The following is a 22430-nucleotide window of genomic DNA, read 5'->3' as shown; positions in this document are numbered from 1 at the left end:
AAAATTTCAGAATTTCTTTAAGGATTTTTTATTGCCTTTGTTTGGACCAAAATATTTTTCTGCTAAGTTTCACTTGAAGTAATTTAGCATTTTTTCTATTTCTACTAAATGCTAGGTTCTTTCACAGTGATTAGTGCAATAGTCACATCAACTCTTACAGGTACACAAGTTGACCCCACTTGTACAAATAGGGATATGGTGGCTCAGACAGTTAAATGACTTCTCAAGTACATAAGTCTATGAAATAAGAGGTCTGAGATTTAAATCCCTTTTCAAAACCTGCCCACCGTACCACAGTCTTCCATCTGGCAGTGGGGTCTGTCAAGACAGGTAAGGTTTTTTTAGTTTTAGGCACTGTAGATACAAATAAATATAGCACCTCTAAAAGTCATCCTCAGAACTCTCTCAAGTCAGGTTTGAGAAGGTGCAAGGCAGGCTTTCATGGTGGGGGCCTGTGACTGTGAGTAACATCTAGTTATTTCTTACAGTGAATACTAGAGCTTGGGAAAGCCAGAGGTTCTTAGCGCAGTAGATGCAGTTGGACACTCAATAAAGAGTCTCTTAATATGCAAGGCTGTGGGCAGCCACATTTGACTTTTATAATGATAAGCAAAACAGTTCTGTGCAGTGATTCATGGAGACAATTGGATTCTCATGTTCTCCTGGAGCTGTTTATGATAATATGTTACCAGCAAATGCAAGTGAGAAATTTATAGCAAATAGCTATAAGGAGGTAGAGAGCTGTAGAGGTATGGAGGGGAAAACACAAGGTAGTGGCACTTTAGTTATCTGTAAAAGCAGACTATTTTGTGCATATTAAAAATGTGGAAATCTGTATTGCTGGTAAAATCTTCCTTCAGCTTCTATAGACAGTGACAGTTTAGAAAAATTCATGCCCTTGTGTTTGAAAAGCTTTCCTGCCTCTTTCTCTAGAAGTTAGGGTATATGCAATGTCACATGCAGTAAGGTTTTAGGATGTTGTTTGAGTTCCTGTGCCCTCCTTGGGATCAGCTGAGACAGTTGTGTCTAAATGAATATTGCTGGAGCTCCCCCCCCCCGCTCCCGCCCCCGTCCCAGGGCTGTCTGATTCCCTGCTTTTGCAGCTGGTATAGCAGTAAGAGTCATACCTTTTGAAGTGTTTCCAGCTCTGACCTGTGTCCAGAGTAGCTTGTGAGGTCAGGGCTGGTGAGTAGAAATTGGGTCTCATCTTCCTCTAAACCTAGATATGAATAAGCAGTGGTATCCTTGTATTTCACCATTGACTGTTTAAGGACATAGTTACATGTGGGTCATCAATGCTAGTCAGAAAATGCACAGTAGAAAAGGATGGTTTACATTAATAAACAGTTCTTAGACACTACAGCGCACCTCCCAGTCTCCTGTATTGTATAGAAGCTGTAGTTAGTTGCTCAAGTGATTTTGCTGTCAAAGTACCTGGAATGAGAGTCTGGATGGCCGGGTCATTGACCTCCTCTTCTTCCTTCTCCTTCCTTTCCGCCTCCTCTTCTTCCTTCTTGTTTTAGTTACTTTCTATTGCCAAGACAAAACACTAAGACCAAGGCAACTTTTAAAAGAAAGCTTTTAATTTGGGGCTTACAGTTCCAGAGAGTTAGGGTTCATGACGACCATGGCAGGGAGAGTAGTAACAGGCATCAGGTATTGGTGCTAGAGAAGTAGGCAAGAGCTTACATGTTGAGACAACAACCATGAGGCAGAGAAAGAGTTAACTGGGAATGGCTTAAGCCCACCTCACAGTGAAACATCTCCTCTAATAAGTCCACACCCCCTAATCCTTCCCATACAATTCTACTAACTTTGTCTAAACATTCAAATATATGAGCCTGTGGAGGCCATTCTCATTCAAACCACCACAGCTTTTCTCTTCTTTCTCCTTCTCTTTTTCTTCTCTCTCTGCCTGTCTTTATCTCTATCCCTTCTTTCAGTAGATATCTAGTAATCAAATACCTCCAACTCTAGGATTAGAAATTATCTTTCGTTTGTTTTTTGAAGTGTTAGGGATCAACTCCAGGACTAGGAAAGCACTCTGCCATTGGGCTATACTTTAGGCCTAAAAGAAAATAGAAAAGAGTGGATTAAAGTTGAACTAAGTGAGCATTTAGAACACACACACACACACACACACACACACACACACACACACACACAGAATATTCATAATGATATTCTATATGGAGGGACTATATTGTAAGGAAGGAGTCATGTGGTAATTCTAGACTGCCAGCTTTCACACTCTGTCCTCTGTTTGCTTGGTATGCCCTTTGGGTGAGTGCTGTTTCATTTTCTCTTTTTTTGTGAGATGGAGGTTTTTTGCTCTGTGGTCCTAGCTGGCCTCACAGTTATTATGTAGATTGAGGAAGTTTTGAACCTGAAGTTATCCTCCTGTTTCTACCTCCTGAGTGATAGGATTAAGGACATGTGTCATCTCAATTGGCCTTATATTTTATTTTTTTAATAAGCATAAGAATAAGAATAATTTTATTCCTTGGTTTCATTATTAAACAGGACAGTGATGTCTCCTAACTCCTGTTGTAGTCTGAGAACATGAGCTCACACTATGTGTAGTAGCAGAGCACAGGGCATGGCTTTTCTAAGTTTTTAGTGATTTTTCCAATGTTCATCTGTCTAACCATCATCTATCCATTTACTATCTCATTTGTTTATCTTTTTAATGTTCCTGGAAAAATAAATTGATTGGTTTGGCTTTTTAATTGTATTTATGTTTAAAATTTGAAATGAATTTAATGGATCAGGGCGTGAGTAAAGAGGAGACATTTAATAGAGTATGGAAGTTTAGAAGCTTCATTTTAAATTTTCTATCATGGCTACTGTTTTTCTGGTTAGTTAATACCCTTCTAGTTTCTCCTTAATTATTTAATAGCATTTAAACAACTGGGTAATATTTACTGATGTCGTCTTTATACCAAATATTGTACTAGGTTGGCACCATGGATGCAGAGAAACATGAAATTTTGTTCTCTTTCTTGGAAACTCTATAGTCTGGTTGGGGTAATCTATACAATTGCTTATAGTCTATCATTCTTTCATTAGAAAAAGGTTGTGTGGATGAACTATTGAATAAACACGTTGTGAGGATGACTTCCTTAGAGCACTTCCTGAGAGGACCACAGTACCTGGGATGGTCCAGCTGGTTCCACGAAGCTGAGGGAAGTGACAGGGCCAGGTAGAACCTAACAGCAAGTGTGAACAGAGCTTGAGGGTACCAGTGTACACAGGGCAGAAAGGGAAGGTACAGCCCAGAAAAGGCTTAGGAAAGTCAGATGAGTCTGGGTGCAGGGTCTTGAATGCCTGGGTCAGGAGTTTAGATCTCACTGTGTCTCCTGAGGAAAGCTACTGATGTGTTTTGATTAGAACAGTGGAGGCAGACAGAATGGCAGCAATTCATTGAAAGAGGAAGGAACTGAAAGAGATAAGCTAGTTTAGAGTAGGTTGCTAGAGTTGAGCCTGATGCACAGAAAAACCCTGTCCTGAGGTTATTTTAAGTATGGCTAGCAGGGAGGGCCTGAGAGACATCAGCAGGGTGGCTTGACACAGTTGAGGCAGGCTGGCAAAGAGCAGCTGGGATGCTTCTGAGACTCTTATACGTCTGTGTAAACAAGGGAAGGTGCTGAGGAAAACTCTGATCTACCTAGTTTTAAGTTTTGTTGCTATGGCATTGTAAAGTGTATCTTCATGTTAACAGCCTGTGGTTGTTTGGGGCCTTTCACAGAAGGAAGAAATGTTGGGAGGAGACAAAATAATCATGGGGTTTAGAAATAAAGCAGACCTTCCTGGTGAGAGCACGGGGGTCTGCCTGGCCTGAGAGGTTTGTGGCACAGGCGCCGGCGGGAGCCTTCTTGGCTCCGGGACTCCGCGGAGGGCAGGCTGCACGGGTGACCGTGTGGAATACAGAGTGCCAGCTGTTTCTGGGACGGGCGAGAGAGTCGCAGAGCTTCTGGGCGGCGCCATCTTTAGCTCCAGACAGCCGGCCACCTTCCTGGTGAGAGCACGGGGTCTGCCTGGCCTGAGAGGTTTGTGGCACAGGCGCCGGCGGGAGCCTTCTTGGCTCCGGGACTCCGCGGAGGGCAGGCTGCACGGGTGACCGTGTGGAATACAGAGTGCCAGCTGTTTCTGGGACGGGCGAGAGAGTCGCAGAGCTTCTGGGCGGCGCCATCTTCAGCTCCAGACAGCCGGCCACCTTCCTGGTGAGAGCACGGGGGTCTGCCTGGCCTGAGAGGTTTGTGGCACAGGCGCCGGCGGGAGCCTTCTTGGCTCCGGGACTCCGCGGAGGGCAGGCTGCACGGGTGACCGTGTGGAATACAGAGTGCCAGCTGTTTCTGGGACGGGCGAGAGAGTCGCAGAGCTTCTGGGCGGCGCCATCTTTAGCTCCAGACAGCCGGCCACCTTCCTGGTGAGAGCACGGGGTCTGCCTGGCCTGAGAGGTTTGTGGCACAGGCGCCGGCGGGAGCCTTCTTGGCTCCGGGACTCCGCGGAGGGCAGGCTGCACGGGTGACCGTGTGGAATACAGAGTGCCAGCTGTTTCTGGGACGGGCGAGAGAGTCGCAGAGCTTCTGGGCGGCGCCATCTTCAGCTCCAGACAGCCGGCCACCTTCCTGGTGAGAGCACGGGGGTCTGCCTGGCCTGAGAGGTTTGTGGCACAGGCGCCGGCGGGAGCCTTCTTGGCTCCGGGACTCCGCGGAGGGCAGGCTGCACGGGTGACCGTGTGGAATACAGAGTGCCAGCTGTTTCTGGGACGGGCGAGAGAGTCGCAGAGCTTCTGGGCGGCGCCATCTTTAGCTCCAGACAGCCGGCCACCTTCCTGGTGAGAGCACGGGGTCTGCCTGGCCTGAGAGGTTTGTGGCACAGGCGCCGGCGGGAGCCTTCTTGGCTCCGGGACTCCGCGGAGGGCAGGCTGCACGGGTGACCGTGTGGAATACAGAGTGCCAGCCGTTTCTGGGACGGGCGAGAGAGTCGCAGAGATTCTGGGGCGGCACCATCCTCAGCTCCAGACAACCAGCCACCTTCCCGGCAAGAGCCACAGAGCTTCTGAGGCTGCGACATCTTCGACTCCAGACAACTGGCCACCTTCCTGGCCAAAGCAACACAGCTTCTGGGAAAGATCCTGTTTTGGGCCTTCACCTTCAGCCAGGAGGAGGTCCAAACACCAGATAACTGTACACCTTCCCTGAGAGAGGAGAGCTTGCCTACAGAGACTGCTCTGACCACTGAAACTCAGAGAAGAGAGCTTGTCTCCCACGCCTGCTGATAGAGGGTAACAAAATCAACAGAGGAACAATCTTTTAACAAAGACAACTATAACAACTAACTCCAGAGATTGCCAGATGGCGAAAGGTAAACGTAAGAATCCTACTAACAGAAGCCAGGACCACTCACCATCATCAGAACCCAGAACGCCCACTTCGCCCAATCCAGGACACCCTAACACACCTGAAAAGGTAGACCTGGATTTAAAAGCATATCTCATGATGATGGTAGAGGACATAAAGAAGGAATTCAACAACTCACTTAAAGAAATACAGGAGAACACTGCTAAAGAGTTACAAGTCCTTAAAGAAAAACAGGAAAACACTGCTAAAGAGTTACAAGTCCTTAAAGAAAAACAGGAAAACACAACCAAACAGGTAGAAGTCCTTATAGAAAAACAGGAAAACACATCCAAACAGGTGATGGAAATGAACAAAACCATACTAGACCTAAAAAGGGAAGTAGACACAATAAAGAAAACCCAAAGTGAGGCGACGCTGGAGATAGAAACCCTAGGAAAGAAATCTGGAACCATAGATGCCAGCATCAGCAACAGAATACAAGAGATGGAAGAGAGAATCTCAGGTGCAGAAGACTCCATAGAGAACATCGGCACAACAATCAAAGAAAATGGAAAATGCAAAAAGATCCTAACTCAAAACATCCAGGAAATCCAGGACACAATGAGAAGACCAAACCTACGGATAATAGGAGTGGATGAGAATGAAGATTTTCAACTCAAAGGACCAGCAAACATCTTCAACAAAATTATTGAAGAAAACTTCCCAAATCTAAAGAAAGAGATGCCCATGAACATACAAGAAGCCTACAGAACTCCAAATAGACTGGACCAGAAAAGAAATTCCTCCCGACACATAATAATCAGAACACCAAATGCACTAAATAAAGATAGAATACTAAAAGCAGTAAGGGAAAAAGGTCAAGTAACATATAAAGGCAAGCCTATCAGAATTACACCAGATTTTTCACCAGAGACTATGAAAGCCAGAAGAGCCTGGTCAGATGTTATACAGACACTAAGAGAACATAAATGCCAGCCCAGGCTACTATACCCAGCCAAACTCTCAATTACCATAGATGGAGAAACCAAAGTATTCCACGACAAAACTAAATTCACCCATTATCTCTCCACGAATCCAGCCCTTCAAAGGATAATAACAGAAAAAAAACAATACAAGGACGGGAACCACGCCCTAGAAAAAACAAGAAGATAATCCATCAACAAACCTAAAAGAAGACAACCACAAGAACAGAATGCCAACTTTAACAACAAAAATAACAGGAAGCAACAATTACCTTTCCTTAATATCTCTTAATATCAATGGACTCAATTCCCCAATAAAAAGACATAGACTAACAGACTGGCTACACAAACAGGACCCAACATTCTGCTGCTTACAGGAAACCCATCTCAGGGAAAAAGACAGACACTACCTCAGAGTGAAAGGCTGGAAAACAATTTTCCAAGCAAATGGTCTGAAGAAACAGGCTGGAGTAGCCATTCTAATATCGGATAAAATCGACTTCCAACCCAAAGTTATCAAAAAAGACAAGGAGGGACACTTCATACTCATCAAAGGTAAAATCCTCCAAGAGGAACTCTCAATTCTGAATATCTACGCTCCAAATGCAAGGGCAGCCACATTCATTAAAGACACTTTAGTAAAGCTCAAAGCACACATTGCACCTCACACAATAATAGTGGGAGACCTCAACACACCACTTTCATCAATGGACAGATCGTGGAAACAGAAACTAAACAGGGACACAGTGAAACTAACAGAAGTTATGAAACAAATGGACCTGACAGATATCTACAGAATATTTAATCCTAAAACAAAAGGATATACCTTCTTCTCAGCACCTCACGGGACCTGCTCCAAAATTGACCATATAATCGGTCACAAAATAAGCCTCAACAGATACAAAAAGATTGAAATTGTCCCATGTATCCTATCAGACCACCATGGCCTAAGACTGATCTTCAATAACAACATTAAGAATGGAAAGCCAACATTCACGTGGAAACTGAACAACACTCTTCTCAATGATACCTTGGTCAAGGAAGGAATAAAGAAAGAAATTAAAGACTTTTTAGAGTTTAATGAAAATGAAGCCACAACGTACCCAAACCTTTGGGACACAATGAAAGCATTTCTAAGAGGGAAACTCATAGCTCTGAGTACCTCCAAGAAGAAACGGGAGAGAGCACATACTAGCAGCTTGACAACACATCTAAAAGCTCTAGAAAAAAAGGAAGCAAATTCACCCAAGAGGAGTAGACGGCAGGAAATAATCAAACTCAGGGGTGAAATTAACCAAGTGGAAACAAGAAGAACTATTCAAAGAATTAACCAAACGAGGAGTTGGTTCTTTGAGAAAATCAACAAGATAGATAAACCCTTAGCTAGACTCACTAGAGGGCAAAGGGACAAAATCCTAATCAACAAAATCAGAAATGAAAAGGGAGACATAACAACAGATCCTGAAGAAATCCAAAACACCATCAGATCCTTCTACAAAAGCTTATACTCAACAAAACTGGAAAACCTGGACGAAATGGACAAATTTCTGGACAGATACCAGGTACCAAAGTTGAATCAGGATCAAGTTGACCTTCTAAACAGTCCCATATCCCCTAAAGAAATAGAAGCAGTTATTAATAGTCTCCCAACCAAAAAAAGCCCAGGACCAGATGGGTTTAGTGCAGAGTTCTATCAGACCTTCAAAGAAGATCTAATTCCAGTTCTGCACAAACTATTTCACAAGATAGAAGTAGAAGGTACTCTACCCAACTCATTTTATGAAGCCACTATTACTCTGATACCTAAACCACAGAAAGATCCAACAAAGATAGAGAACTTCAGACCAATTTCTCTTATGAATATCGATGCAAAAATCCTTAATAAAATTCTCGCTAACCGAATCCAAGAACACATTAAAGAAATCATCCATCCTGACCAAGTAGGTTTTATTCCAGGGATGCAGGGATGGTTTAATATACGAAAATCCATCAATGTAATCCATTATATAAACAAACTCAAAGACAAAAACCACATGATCATCTCGTTAGATGCAGAAAAAGCATTTGACAAGATCCAACACCCATTCATGATAAAAGTTTTGGAAAGATCAGGAATTCAAGGCCCATACCTAAACATAATAAAAGCAATCTACAGCAAACCAGTAGCCAACATCAAAGTAAATGGAGAGAAGCTGGAAGCAATCCCACTAAAATCAGGGACTAGACAAGGCTGCCCACTTTCTCCCTACCTTTTCAACATAGTACTTGAAGTATTAGCCAGAGCAATTCGACAACAAAAGGAGATCAAGGGGATACAAATTGGAAAAGAGGAAGTCAAAATATCACTTTTTGCAGATGATATGATAGTATATATAAGTGACCCTAAAAATTCCACCAGAGAACTCCTAAACCTGATAAACAGCTTTGGTGAAGTAGCTGGATATAAAATTAACTCAAACAAGTCAATGGCCTTTCTCTACACAAAGAATAAACAGGCTGAGAAAGAAATTAGGGAAACAACACCGTTCTCAATAGTCACAAATAATATAAAATATCTCGGCGTGACTCTAACTAAGGAAGTAAAAGATCTGTATGATAAAAACTTCAAGTCTCTGAAGAAAGAAATTAAAGAAGATCTCAGAAGATGGAAAGATCTCCCATGCTCATGGATTGGCAGGATTAACATTGTAAAAATGGCTATCTTGCCAAAAGCAATTTACAGATTCAATGCAATCCCCATCAAAATTCCAACTCAATTCTTCAACGAATTAGAAGGAGCAATTTGCAAATTCATCTGGAATAACAAAAAACCTAGGATAGCAAAAACTCTTCTCAAGGATAAAAGAACCTCTGGTGGAATCACCATGCCTGACCTAAAGCTTTACTACAGGGCAATTGTGATAAAAACTGCATGGTACTGGTATAGAGACAGACAAGTAGACCAATGGAATAGAATTGAAGACCCAGAAATGAACCCACACACCTATGGTCACTTGATCTTCGACAAGGGAGCTAAAACCATCCAGTGGAAGAAAGACAGCATTTTCAACAATTGGTGCTGGCACAACTGGTTGTTATCATGTAGAAGAATGCGAATCGATCCATACTTATCTCCTTGCACTAAGGTCAAATCTAAGTGGATCAAGGAACTTCACATAAAACCAGAGACACTGAAACTTATAGAGGAGAAAGTGGGGAAAAGCCTTGAAGATATGGGTACAGGGGAAAGATTCCTGAACAGAACAGCAATGGCTTGCTCTGTAAGATCGAGAATTGACAAATGGGACCTAATAAAACTCCAAAGTTTCTGCAAGGCAAAAGACACCGTCAATAGGACAAAAAGACCACCAACAGATTGGGAAAGGATCTTTACCTATCCTAAATCAGATAGGGGACTAATATCCAACATATATAAAGAACTCAAGAAGGTGGACTTCAGAAAATCAAATAACCCCATTAAAAAATGGGGCTCAGAACTGAACAAAGAATTCTCACCTGAGGAATACCGAATGGCAGAGAAGCACCTGAAAAAATGCTCAACATCCTTAATCATCAGGGAAATGCAAATCAAAACAACCCTGAGATTCCACCTCACACCAGTCAGAATGGCTAAGATCAAAAATTCAGGTGACAGCAGATGCTGGCGTGGATGTGGAGAAAGAGGAACACTCCTCCATTGTTGGTGGGATTGCAGGCTTGTACAACCACTCTGGAGATCAGTCTGGCGGTTCCTCAGAAAACTGGATATAGTACTACCGGAGGATCCAGCAATACCTCTCCTGGGCATATATCCAGAAGATGCCCCAACTGGTAAGAAGGACACATGCTCCACTATGTTCATAACAGCCTTATTTATAATAGCCAGAAGCTGGAAGGAACCCAGATGCCCCTCAACAGAGGAATGGATACAGAAGATGTGGTACATCTACACAATGGAGTACTACTCAGCTATTAAAAAGAATGAATTTATGAAATTCCTGGCCAAATGGATGGACCTGGAGGGCATCATCCTGAGTGAGGTAACACATTCACAAAGGAACTCACACAATATGTACTCACTGATAAGTGGATATTAGCCCAAAACCTAAGATACCCAAGATATAAGATACAATTTCCTAAACACATGAAACTCAAGAAAAATGAAGACTGAAGTGTGAACACTATGCCCCTCCTTAGAAGTGGGAGCAAAACACCCTTGGAAGGAGTTACAGAGACAAAGTTTGGAGTTGAGATAAAAGGATGGACCATGTAGACACTACCATATCCGGGGATCCATCCCATAATCAGCTTCCAAATGCTGACACCATTGCATACACTAGCAAGATTATGCTGAAAGGACCCTGATATAGCTGTCTCTTGTCAGAGTATGCCTGGGCCTAGCAAACATAGAAGTGGATGCTCACAGTCGGCTATTGGATGGATCACATGGCCCCCAATGAAGGAGCTAGAGAAAGTACCAAAGAAGCTAAAAGGATCTGCAACCCTATAGGTGGAACAACATTATGAACTAACCAGTATCCCGGAGCTCTTGACTCTAGCTGCATATGCATCAAAAGATGGCCTAGTCGGCCATCACTGGAAAGAGAGGCCCATTGGACACGCAAACTTTATATGCCCCAGTACAGGGGAACGCCAGGGCCATAAAAGGGGAGTGGGTGGGTAGGGGAGAGGGGGTGGGTGGCTATGGGGGACTTTTGGTATAGCATTGCAAATGTAAATGAGCAAAATACCTAATAAAAAATGGAAAAAAAAAAAAAAAACCAAAAAAAAAAAAAAAAAAAAAAAGAAATAAAGCAGAAAGATGCTTGATCAAGAGTATAGGGACAGAATAGAGGTGAATGCCTCGGCACATGAGTGGTATATTTGTATCTGTTCTCTTAAGTAAAAAAGAAAGATCTATTTGCTCATTGACCCCCTTTCAGCTTTTCCTTCTGCTTTTCTTTCTAGAGTCATTGAGCATCTGTAAGATGTGATGCATGGGTCAGGCACTAAGGAGCCAGCAATGAGCAGGGCAGGTGTAAGTCTGTCTGTGGGTCACAAAGGATAAAATCCTAGAATAATTCCTCCTTTCCTGTACTTAACAGAAGCTTGTGACAATGTCTACTAGGGCCTTGGAATTATTTCTCTGACAAAGTATACCTTTTCTCTCAACATTCCTTATTATCTCTGTATTGTAAGAAATACCATGTGGGTGTATAATTTCAGAAATGGCTTAAATTAGCCATCATCGAAGTTCAACACTCCTGATTGCATCCTCTCAGCTAGGAGGTTGTCACTCTGTAAGGTCACATGTAGGATCTCTTAGAAGGAAAAAGTTTGTTATATTACTTAAAAATTGCAAGATCAAGGAAAATGATGTTTTCACTAGATGATGGCAAATGTATTACAGATCACAGTCAAGCTTGCCCAGAATCCCGACTTCTGTCCTACTCTCCCCGCTAGAGTTTCTGAGCCTGTGTGAGCACCTGTGTCTTTCTTACTCTTCCCTGATGATAGAGAGTGGAGAGAGTAGAGTGAAAAGGAGCCTGTCTTTAAGAAAGAGTTTAGTCTAAAGAAATTGTCCCAGCAGGGAGCAAGACACCAGATTGACAGCTTCTGATTTGTATGCCGACTTAGGGAATCTTGAGCTGTTGATGGTGCCCAGTTTGTCTCTCTTTAACCTGGTGTAGGACTTTCTGCTCCCCTGCCAAGCCTATCTCCTCATGAGTTGAATGATTAGAAGTGATAATTTTTTAGAACAGAGGTGAGAGGCAAAAGTGGAATACCAGACTTTAGCAACTTATGCACATTTATCATAAAGGAAGGACACTACTGAAGGAAGGACACTACTGAAGGAAGGACACTACTGAAGGAAGGACACTACTGAAGGAAGGACACTACTGAAGGAAGGACACTACTGAAGGAAGGACACTACTGAAGGAAGGAAGGACACTACTGAAGGAAGGAAGGACGCTACTGAAGGAAGGACGCTACTGAAGGAAGGACACTACTGAAGGAAGGACACTACTGAAGGAAGGACACTACTGAAGGAAGGACACTACTGAAGGAAGGACACTACTGAAGGAAGGACACTACTGAAGGAAGGACACTACTGAAGGAAGGACACTACTGAAGGAAGAAAACAAGTCCTCTGAGCTGGGAGCATAGGGGGAAGTTGTTTGTTTGCTTATTTATTTATTTTACAATATTGGAAAGAATTATATGAATCTGAGCATTTTAAATTTTGAGTTAGACATAAAAGAACGTTACTTTGCTAAGAGAGCTTTTATGTAGCAGGTTTCCTTTTTATGTGCCAGGATGCTAATGATAATAGTTTTACCTGGACCATGGCATCTTCAGTGTGTGGGAAAACCAGGTCAAATGTTCATAGCTTTAAAACCAAACTAGTTTGTAGTTACCAAGGTCTCCAGAAGAGTCAGTCAGTTTGGGCACCAGATTTGGGCAAGAATTCCAGATGCTGAAGGTCTCAAAAACAATTGAAGTGATGTATCCTACTCATGGCTATTTCTAAATTTGGATAGAAATAATCAATTTTGGAAGATAAATTTCCAATGTAAACAACTTAGACCAATTTAGAAGACAAAAATAAAACATACATTTTCCTTCTCTTTTAAGGAAAAGGTAAGTAAAAAACTAATGAGGTTAAATTCTGTTCTTTTCCACTTTCATGGAGGATTCTAAACTAGAAGGAACTCTCTAGAGGTTAGACTGTTTTGTGATGGACATTCTGCTGAGTGTGAGGCATATAAGCCACTGTGGTGTCACCTGTAGGCTTTTGTACCATGCCAGCAAGGCTGTGTGGCTCCTATTCATACTTGGTTCATTTCCCTTAAATTGGTCTTTCTTATTGTTTTTCATTTTTATTTGATGTAAGACTAATAAACCTTTCTGATAAATAACAGAGCATTTCTGTCGCACAGGCAGGGTTAAAATGCACCCCTTTTGGGGGAAGCCAGATAGGTGTATTTACTCTGTAGAGAGATTTAGAGTTGATTTTTTGTTTTCTTTGTGGTAATTATGTTTGCACTTTGCTGATCACTAGTTGTGCATTATTACAATGGAAGGTGACAATTTGATTGTCTTCAATTGGAGAAACAAGTAATTTTATATTCACTAAGCTGTCAGGTAACACTAACTCACAGAACTGAGAGCTCCTGGCAATGCATTTGGCACCTATATTTAACTGCTTTGATGCTTGCATAACCTCTGCTAAATCAGAAATGCTTCTCCGGCTGGAGATGGTTTTCAGGGCTGTGCAATGAGGTTTTCATTAAGTAGACAAACTGAAAATGAACTGCAAAGCCGTGCGTCTTGCCCCTTTCTCTGCTCCTCCCATCACTGCTCTCCTCTTCCTTTCCTTCACACCCTCCCTTTTCCATTCTCCCCTCCATCTCCACTTTCCCATCCTTCTTTTACAGGAGTCTAAAATGCATCTGATATGTCCTTACCAGAGAGAATTGCCCCATAGCTTTATGTAACTGATGGGAACCTAGAAAATCAGCTTCTTCACATAATTTTGTCCAGCAAAGCTATGCTTGAGATTTCATATTGGGAACAACCTCAATAGTATCAAATTTTCATATCTCTCTCTCTCTCTCTCTCTCTCTCTCTCTCTCTCTCTCTCTCTCTCTCTCTCTCTCCTTTTCTGAGTAACTGACAATAGAGGAAGAATGGAAAAATGTCCAGGGATAGCTTCCTACACTTTCTGTTTGAGAGAATGTAGCTCTGGTCTGTGATTTATTTATTTATTTATTTATTTATTTATTTATTTATTTATTTATTTGTATGAGAGAAGCAGATGAGATGTTCCAGAATCCGACAGTCTATTAGTGGATCAGTTTCAGCGCAGTGGGGATGCTCCTTGAAAAAGAAAGCTTTTCATCCCACGTGAAGAGGATATTCTAAGTGACCATGTGGAAATAAATTCATTATGCTGTTATTTTAGATGGCCTTCTCTTATGAAAGCCACGAAGAGGTCTTTCAGTTGAGCTGAACAGTGGCTGAGCTTGATTAAAACCCTCTGAGTTAGGGTGTGTATTTATAGTAGCCATTGTTCAGTTTTGATCTGACTGTCAAGCCACTGGTTTTATTTATATTCTCTGGTAGTGGCTTTATAGAGCAAAACTCCCAACAGCTACTGTGAGAAAATTCAGTATTATTTTCAAAAGCAAAAAGTATAGTGGTTCCATGATACCAAGTTGTTTTGCTCTTAGGAAGGAACTGGATACACAGGGACAAATGGGATCATTTTAGGTTTTCCATAGGCAGTCAGCCAATCAAAGGCCAGCAGTTGGACGGGTTGCCTGGGCCTTCTAGCAGATACTGACTAGTTAGACAGAGGAGGTTACGTGATGTAACATTATCAGGAGAAACAATTCATGAGTCAAAGCATTCCAAGACATATGAGCTCTAGTCCAAAGAACAGACTTAAGCTATATAAAGTGACAGCAACATTGTCAGCTAAATATAGGCTCCAGAGATACAGATTTGATGACTTGAGAGGAATCTGTTCCAGGTAGTTCCTATTCTGTAAGAACATCAGAGCGCCTTTGGTGACAATTCTGGTGCATCTGTATGGAAAATTAGAGGCCTTAGAAAAATCAAGACCATTAATTTAATGTTAAGTGTATTTCATTGCCTCATCTCTGTTCACTTGCCAGCTTGCTCAGATCCTTGAGTATCCTGACAGGTATCACATCTTGGTGTTCTATATAAACTCTGAAAGAGGAGCTGAAATGCTAGAAGGAAGATGGCTTCTCAGCTTTCCAGTAGCTCTGACAGCGCTCCCCTTGCACTCCCTCAGTTGCTTATTAAGACATGGACAGGGAAAGAAAAATTGGTAAAAGCCCACAGGTATTTGGAGGTGGAGTGGAGAGGACATGAGATTGTGGCTTCAAAGAATACAGAGACCCAGAGAGCAAGGGTGGCCTCTCCAGTGTGTGTGTGTGTGTGTGTGTGTGTGTGTGTGTGTGTGTGTGTGTGTGTGTTTGTGTGTGTGTATCCTGCAAGAGGTGTCTTCACTGTAAGATCTATTTTATATCTATAGGTGTTCTGCTTGCATGTGCATCTGTGTACCATACAGGTACCTAATGACCTTACATGTCTTCACAAAGGGACATTGGATTTCCTGGAACTACAGTTATAGAAGTTTGTTAGTTACCATAGAAGTGGTGGGATTTGAACCCAAGTCCTCTGTAAGAGCAACAGTTGTTCTTCACCAAACAGGCCATTTCTCCAGCCCTCAAGACTCTCTTCACGTTAAAGTGTAGAGTTAGGCGTTTCCTTGCAACCCTCTCAAATCCCTGAACGTGGGAATTGGAGGCACAGGAAAAAGGCTTGGAAGTCATTCTTTGCCCTAGCCTGGGTGGACTGGAATCCTTTGTGAGGGTTCCTGGGCATTGTGCATTTTGGCAGCTGAATGTATCTGTTACTCACGCTCCTTAAAATGAGAGGCAGTGTTATATTTTTTTGGAAAATGAACTTATTTCTCAGAATCAGATCAAGTGCAGTGTTCAGGAAATAATGAGTTATCTAACCGAGATGAGTCTATGCTGAGGTTCAAAAAATAAATGTAAGCATTGCACTGAACTTTAATAGTTTTATTATCAGCAAATGAGCTTATAAGTGCTGCTTTGTGTTAGAACAGCATTTCTTTTTTATTTTTAGATTTTATTACTTCTTTTATTTTTGAGATTATGATATAATTACATCATTTCCTCCTCCCTCCAAGCCCTCCCATTCACCCCTCCTTGCTCTCTTTTAAATTCATAGCCTCTTTTTTCATTATTGCCACCATGTGTATGTGTAGGCACAGAATTCTTTTGAATAAGTGTAACATACCTAAAAAGGGAGTGTTATTTGATAATAACCAAAATAATAAAATATTAGATAATAGTTCTGTGCCATTATATTGGAAAGGTTCTGTATATCATACTTTTCTGAAGCAGAGGCCTTAGTGTATGTATGTGTCCACCATCTTCCTCCTTTTATAAAGCCCAGACCACCTCACCTGCCTTGCTCAAGAACAGAGTGTACATTTACCACTGAATCACTTGGCAGTAACCTAAGCATCTGGACCCTTACACTGGGGCTTAAGGTAGAGTGCTTGTCCCTTTGTTGGAGTAGAGATGGTCCTGCTGGTGTTCTGGAAACAGCATTGATTATGGAGCATTGTCCCCATCAAGCTCATAACCCCAAATCTTAAGCTGGAAGGTCTTCTCAATGGTCCAACATCCAAGGGGAGTCACTTGATCTATTGGGCAGATATAGTTCAAGTGCAGGGAACATATGATGGGAACTGAGTTTCATATGTCCCAAGACATACAATTCTTTTTGGAGGTTTTCCTTGATAATAGCTATGCCCCAGAAAACCATCTTGTTTAACCAGTGTGATAAGTTGACAATGTAGTTTTCCTCTCTGATTATAATGTGCTCTGTGTAGTCAATACACTGGTACCATGTGAGTGTAATTTCCTCTTTTATTTGATCTCCAATGCACTGTATTATAAATAAACAGTTAAAAAAAACACCAAACAAATCTGTTGCATTTCCTTTTAAGATTGTACCACTGTAGACACTTGTTCTAGTAAAGTAGAATTGGGCACATTTGATTGCATTTAAATTTTTCATGCTTCAGCAGTTTGGCTGGGAGCACAGCAAAGAAAAATCCCATGAGCGAGGAGAGTTGAGAATAATAGAACTTGATTTTGTGTATTATAGCGGCAACATTTGCGCTGCTTTAGTAGGGTTGTGTCAGCACTTCCATTATAAACCCCTGTTTTCAGGGGCTTTAACTAGGAAGATTTTTTTTAATACAAATTAAAAAAACAATTCATTCGAATGATTTTTAAGTTATAATAGAGCAAAAATAAAACAAAGTAAAGTCACATAAAATTGACCATTTTCGCAAAGATTTTCATTTTTTGTTGCTCATTAGTTGTGTGGGACATAGCTAGGTGAGGTGCTACCTAATATACAGAGGTGGAGTGTATGGAAACACCGTTGTAGTGGATAGTATATAAGCATATTTAAAACAAGTGTGAGAATTCACACAAAGCTGGCAAACCATAATTAACAAGGTGTATTCGATTCATGGACTCCTAAAGCAGGTGACTTGGGTAGAGTGATGGGAACAAGGGTTTCACCAAAGTTGATTGTCTGTGCTTCCTAAAGTACAGCTCAGTTGCTGTAGGAAAGTGTCAAGGAGGATTGCTAAGACGTGGAAGAGTGCCAAGGTAAGGTTACCTACACATGCTTGCTGTGCAAACCTGACACGAGTTCGATTTCCAGAATCCACTCCTGAATGTTGTCCTCTGGTCTCCACATACATTACTCGGCAAGTGGCCTCTTGCATCTTTGATACCTCTTCCCACCCCAATATTAAAAATGAACAATAAGAAAGGATAATACTAAGGAAAGAAACAAATGAGGACATAATCAGTTAAATTGAAGACTATATAATCATTTATGTGTAAAAATTAGTAAGCATGATCCAGTAGTAATCTATGATTTATTTAATAAACTATGTGACAGCAAGATGGCTTTGCAGATAAAGGTGCTTGCAGCTAAGTTAAATTTTAGGACCTACATAGTTGAGGAGAGAACCTGCTCCGGCAAGTAGTTTTCTGGCCTCCACATGTGCACGCGCACATGTGCACACAAGCGCATGCACATACGCACTGATAGAAATATAACAATTAAAAAAGCTATGCATTAAAAATAAGTTGTGTGTATATTCATATAAAAGACAAACAACTGCCACTTAGTGTTTCTCAACCTGTGAGTCGCAAGCCCATTGGGTAATATACCAAACATTCTGCATATCAGATATTTATAATATAATTCATAACAGTAGCAAAATTAGAGTTATGAAGTATTAATGAAATCATCTTATGGTTGGGGTCACCACAGCATGAGGAACTGTATTAAACTGCGTTGGCAAGGTTGAGAACATATGTCCTAGACTAATGCAACACAACAACCAAGCTACTGCTGAGAACTGAAATAGCCCAACTGTCTTATCCAAAGGAAATACCTTGATGCGAGAACAAGAATCCCCTCCTCCTCTGTGGACAACATAGCGCAGAGTGCTAATAAAGCAAGCACAGAGAGGATGTCAAGCACGATCCGAGGAGCGCTCTTAGGCCACAGCGTGTCGACCTCCTTACCAAGGCATGGGCTGGGAGCTTCTCCTACCTCCCCACTCCTCTGCCTGGTTATGGTGTGAGCTGAGGATGAACAGTCGGCTTTAATATATTGGCAGCTGAGCTGGTATTTGAAACCTTGATACACATTTGTGTTTGTGGGTGTAAAAGAAAAGACAGCTTGTGTGCCACTGTAAATAGGCTTCTGATGGGTCACTAGAGGGTTCACCAGAAGCTTGCCGATGGAGGAGAGGTGAGGCCTCTCCCCACTAATTGTATTCAGCGTGTAATTTCTAAACTTCCCTCTGAATTTTGATTTTCAATTAACACTCCCCATTTGAAGATAATTTTCTATTTAATGTAATTGCAGGAAATAATTTATTGGCTGATTAAGACTGAGGGCCCAGCCTTCCTTAAGAAAAACACTCACCAACCTGCCTTTAAACTCAACTCATAGCTTTGGACAGATTGAGTCTATTTTTACAGCTGCAGCGTTGTTTAATAAGGATCGTACCATTGTTAACCAGCATAGTCTGTCGTCAAAATGATTCTTAAGAGACTGTTTACATTTTGCGTTTTGTGTCATGATTAATTTATACTAAAGCAACAATCACAGATACTGCTACTGGAAGGCAGCAGATTACTTTATAATAAGAGGCTGCTTGTTGGAGAGAACCTAAGTCACTCTGAGTTTTGGATTATGACTTTTTCTTCACTTGCATTGAAGTGTTTCTAAAAGGTGGCAGTCAACTCATTCATTCGTTTTTAATGTGTGTGATTACATTAGGGCTAACTGCCCATTATCTGAACAATGCAAACACTCTTGCTGCCTGTGACCGATGCTTGATAACTTACAGGACAGTTATAATTGCCTGGTTTTGCAGTGGTATTTCTGGGGCCCGTACAGTAGGTTCTGTAGTGACTTTCAATACTGAGACTCATCCATTGGTTATGATTCTCCATGTGTGCATGTATTTCCCCATTTGTTAGCACCAACAGGAGTCACTGGAGAATGTGTCTGAGTCTTTGAAACGGTGCTCTTTAGAACATTCGGTTTCTCTCTTTTTAGGGAAATAGAGCTATTCATCTGCAAACTGTTCTATTTTCTAGTCTCATCTAAAGAGATGAAAGTTTTGGTATTTGTACAATGATTATTATAAGTAGGTATCAGCATTTTATTATGTTTCAAAGCACTTCAAAAGCCCGTAATACTTTTATTTAGAACTGTGCATAATTAGTTTAGCTGATCTTCTATTAATGTTTTTCACTGTAGGATACTAACTCTGAGCCCCCTCATTAATTGTGAGAAATTTAGCATTAGCTGTTAAATCCTATGTGAAACATGGGCTGCTACATAAAAACTACTGTTTAAATTGGAATTAACTTAATTATTTTTCCTTGCACTTGATATTTCCTTCACTGCAATATTCATGAAAGCATGTGACAGATTTGTAAATTTAACTGTTAATCTCAGATTTCTAGACCCTTTAATCAGTATTTATTTGTCTGTAGAAACAGTACAGGCAAGTTAATGATTTGCTAATTTGAAAAATGCTCATGTGGTTCCCTATGTTAACTGATTTGTGCATTTAAAAATGGTATGAAATCAATTAATGTTAAAGAGCAATTAAGGTGGCGATTGTATTCCTTCCATTACACAGCAGTTTCAAAGGAAATACAATAAATAAAAATCAACACGAAGCTTTAGGGGAAAATGGATTCTTCCATTAATTTGTAAACTTTTAGTGATTTGGTCACTGACCCCTTTACTAAGAAATTCATCTTTCTAAAGTGATGCTCTCAGAGCTCTGTAATTTTGCATTACATGCTTTTTGATCTCATCTGAAGCACACAATGAAGACCCCACTACACAGTCCTTTGACAGTCTCTTTGTGAAGACTGCCACTAATGAGAGAGACGTTAAACCTCTAGTAGGCACAGGAGGCATTTTATATTTTCATAGTAGATGCTATGAGTCATGTGTATTCTTTCTGACATGAAATGGAGATATAATTATTTTAGAAATTCAACTAAAATGCCACAAAGTTGCTATAACATTTATCTGACACTAGAAGCCATTCAGTCAACATGACACTTAAAAGTTAAGAAGCAATTCTTAATGAAAAGTTTCATATAGGCCATTGGTGTGCGGTCTGCCACTCATAATCAATATTTAAGATAGGAAGTCATGACCAGTTTTATTAGCATATTAAGGACAAATTATTTAATGAGTCTAATTTTTTTAAACATAAGCTTAAATTCTCCCTTCATCACTCTGTGAGAGAGTTAGGTATTCTCTCTCTGAAGTCTCCCCTCAGAGTTGTTCATTAGTCCGTCTACTGACTCACTCGGTCTTTCCACTGCTAACCACCAACCCAAGTACCCTTGCCACCAGAAACTCATAAAGCCTGGAAGAAGGGCATACAAATACATATATTGTACATCATGAAAACGTATAAAGATCAGATTTGGGGGTTGTGTAAAGCAGTTAGGGGGCACAGGTAAAGAGAAGGAGGAGGATAACAAATAAGCCAATTGTCCTTTGCAGTTTACACTGTCAATTTCTCTGTTTCAAAGATTTTTATTTTTTTGCTATTATTTTATTATTAGTCAAATACAATAGCTTCTAATTTGTTTGTTCAGAGTCCTCTAATCCACAGTGTTTCCCTTCTTCTGCAGAAGAATGTCTTCCAAGCAAGCCACCTCTCCATTTGCCTGTACAGCGGATGGAGAGGAAGCAATGACCCAGGACTTGACCTCAAGGGAAAAGGAAGAGGGCAGTGATCAACACCCGGCCTCCCATCTGCCTCTGCACCCCATAATGCACAACAAACCTCACTCTGAGGAGCTGCCTACACTTGTCAGTACCATTCAACAAGATGCTGACTGGGACAGCGTTCTGTCATCTCAGCAAAGAATGGTGAGCACCACAATTCTAGTGCCTGCTATCAGCGATGGGATATGTTAAGGAAAACGAAAATACATGGCTTCACAGTATTCCTGGTCAGACCACAAAACAAACATGCGGCATACATACCGTTGTTATTATTCTGGTAACTGGGAAAACTTGGAAAGCAGTTTGTGATCTAGGCTATGGCTATAATTAGGTCTGCTTGACAAAAGAATATTGATTTACTTTTTAAACAAGCAGAAGTCAGTTATCTTATACCTTCCATTTTAATTTAATGTGATTAATTTAGTAATGTCACAAAATAGATATTCGAATGAAGTGTGTCTGTGTATTAACATTGAACAATTAAGCAAATATGTCCATGTGAATGAGATCCTAGTGTGACTACATCTTCAATAAGGACATGCCTGTATCTATCATTTTAAATGAGAAGTCATGTGCCTATATATTACTATCAAAGGAGCATTGGAGACTACTGTACCATCCAATCAGACCACATAGGTTTTCTCTAGAAGCAGAAACAACATTCCAAGTAATGCAGGAGTAGGGAACTTTCCCATGGTAAATTCTACCTTATAAACATCCCAACAGAAGCCTCAGGACGGACATTAATTATCTAGTCCAACAACAATCTTCTTCTTTTATTATCATCTAGAAGAAACCAGAACCTTGATATGCCTTAACCCTAGATTGTATTTTTTAACTTTTGGGTGACCAAAAATTAAGTTAGTGAAAAATATCTTAAGTAGACAATGAGAGTTTTAGTCCTAAACAAAAAACAAGATATCATTTTAAATGCCTTTGTTAACAAATGAACATACTGACATAAATAACTCCCAGAGGGAGAAAGGTTTTTGTTTTTCAAATGTTTTTGTAGACACAGTATAGGTGTGGGGGAGGGAATCAAAGGATGAATGGAGCATGTCTTGAATAATTTTAGATTTACTCCATGATTAACAAATTTCATTATGACATTTTCATAATGCATGTAGTACTTTTATTACAGTTTCCTGCTCTTCTACCATTTCTTAAACACCCCCTTCCTCTA

General features: G+C 40.9%; 1 protein-coding gene across 49 annotated transcripts in view; it reads left to right on the top strand.

The window, feature by feature from the left end:
* The window catches only part of Sox6 (SRY (sex determining region Y)-box 6), a 569905-nt gene that overhangs the window by 218017 nt on the left and 329458 nt on the right, over positions 1–22430 (top strand). For 44 of the 49 annotated variants that reach the window (XM_030242289.1, XM_017322068.2, XM_030242296.1 and 41 more), the window contains one exon: positions 21151–21391. In XM_030242289.1, coding sequence (XP_030098149.1) covers positions 21155–21391 — 237 coding nt within the window. In that variant the 5' untranslated portion in view covers positions 21151–21154. Of the gene's footprint in view, positions 1–21150; positions 21392–22430 lie in introns of those variants that run through there. The other 5 variants (XM_030242281.1, XM_030242295.1, XM_030242282.1 and 2 more) reach the window with 1 other exon arrangement.

The sequence above is a fragment of the Mus musculus genome, chromosome 7 (genome assembly GCF_000001635.26).
Source record: "Mus musculus strain C57BL/6J chromosome 7, GRCm38.p6 C57BL/6J".
NCBI classification, from domain to species: Eukaryota; Metazoa; Chordata; class Mammalia; order Rodentia; family Muridae; genus Mus; species Mus musculus.
The sequence above is the reverse complement of the archived record's forward strand: the minus strand, read 5'-3'. Positions and strand labels throughout refer to the sequence as shown.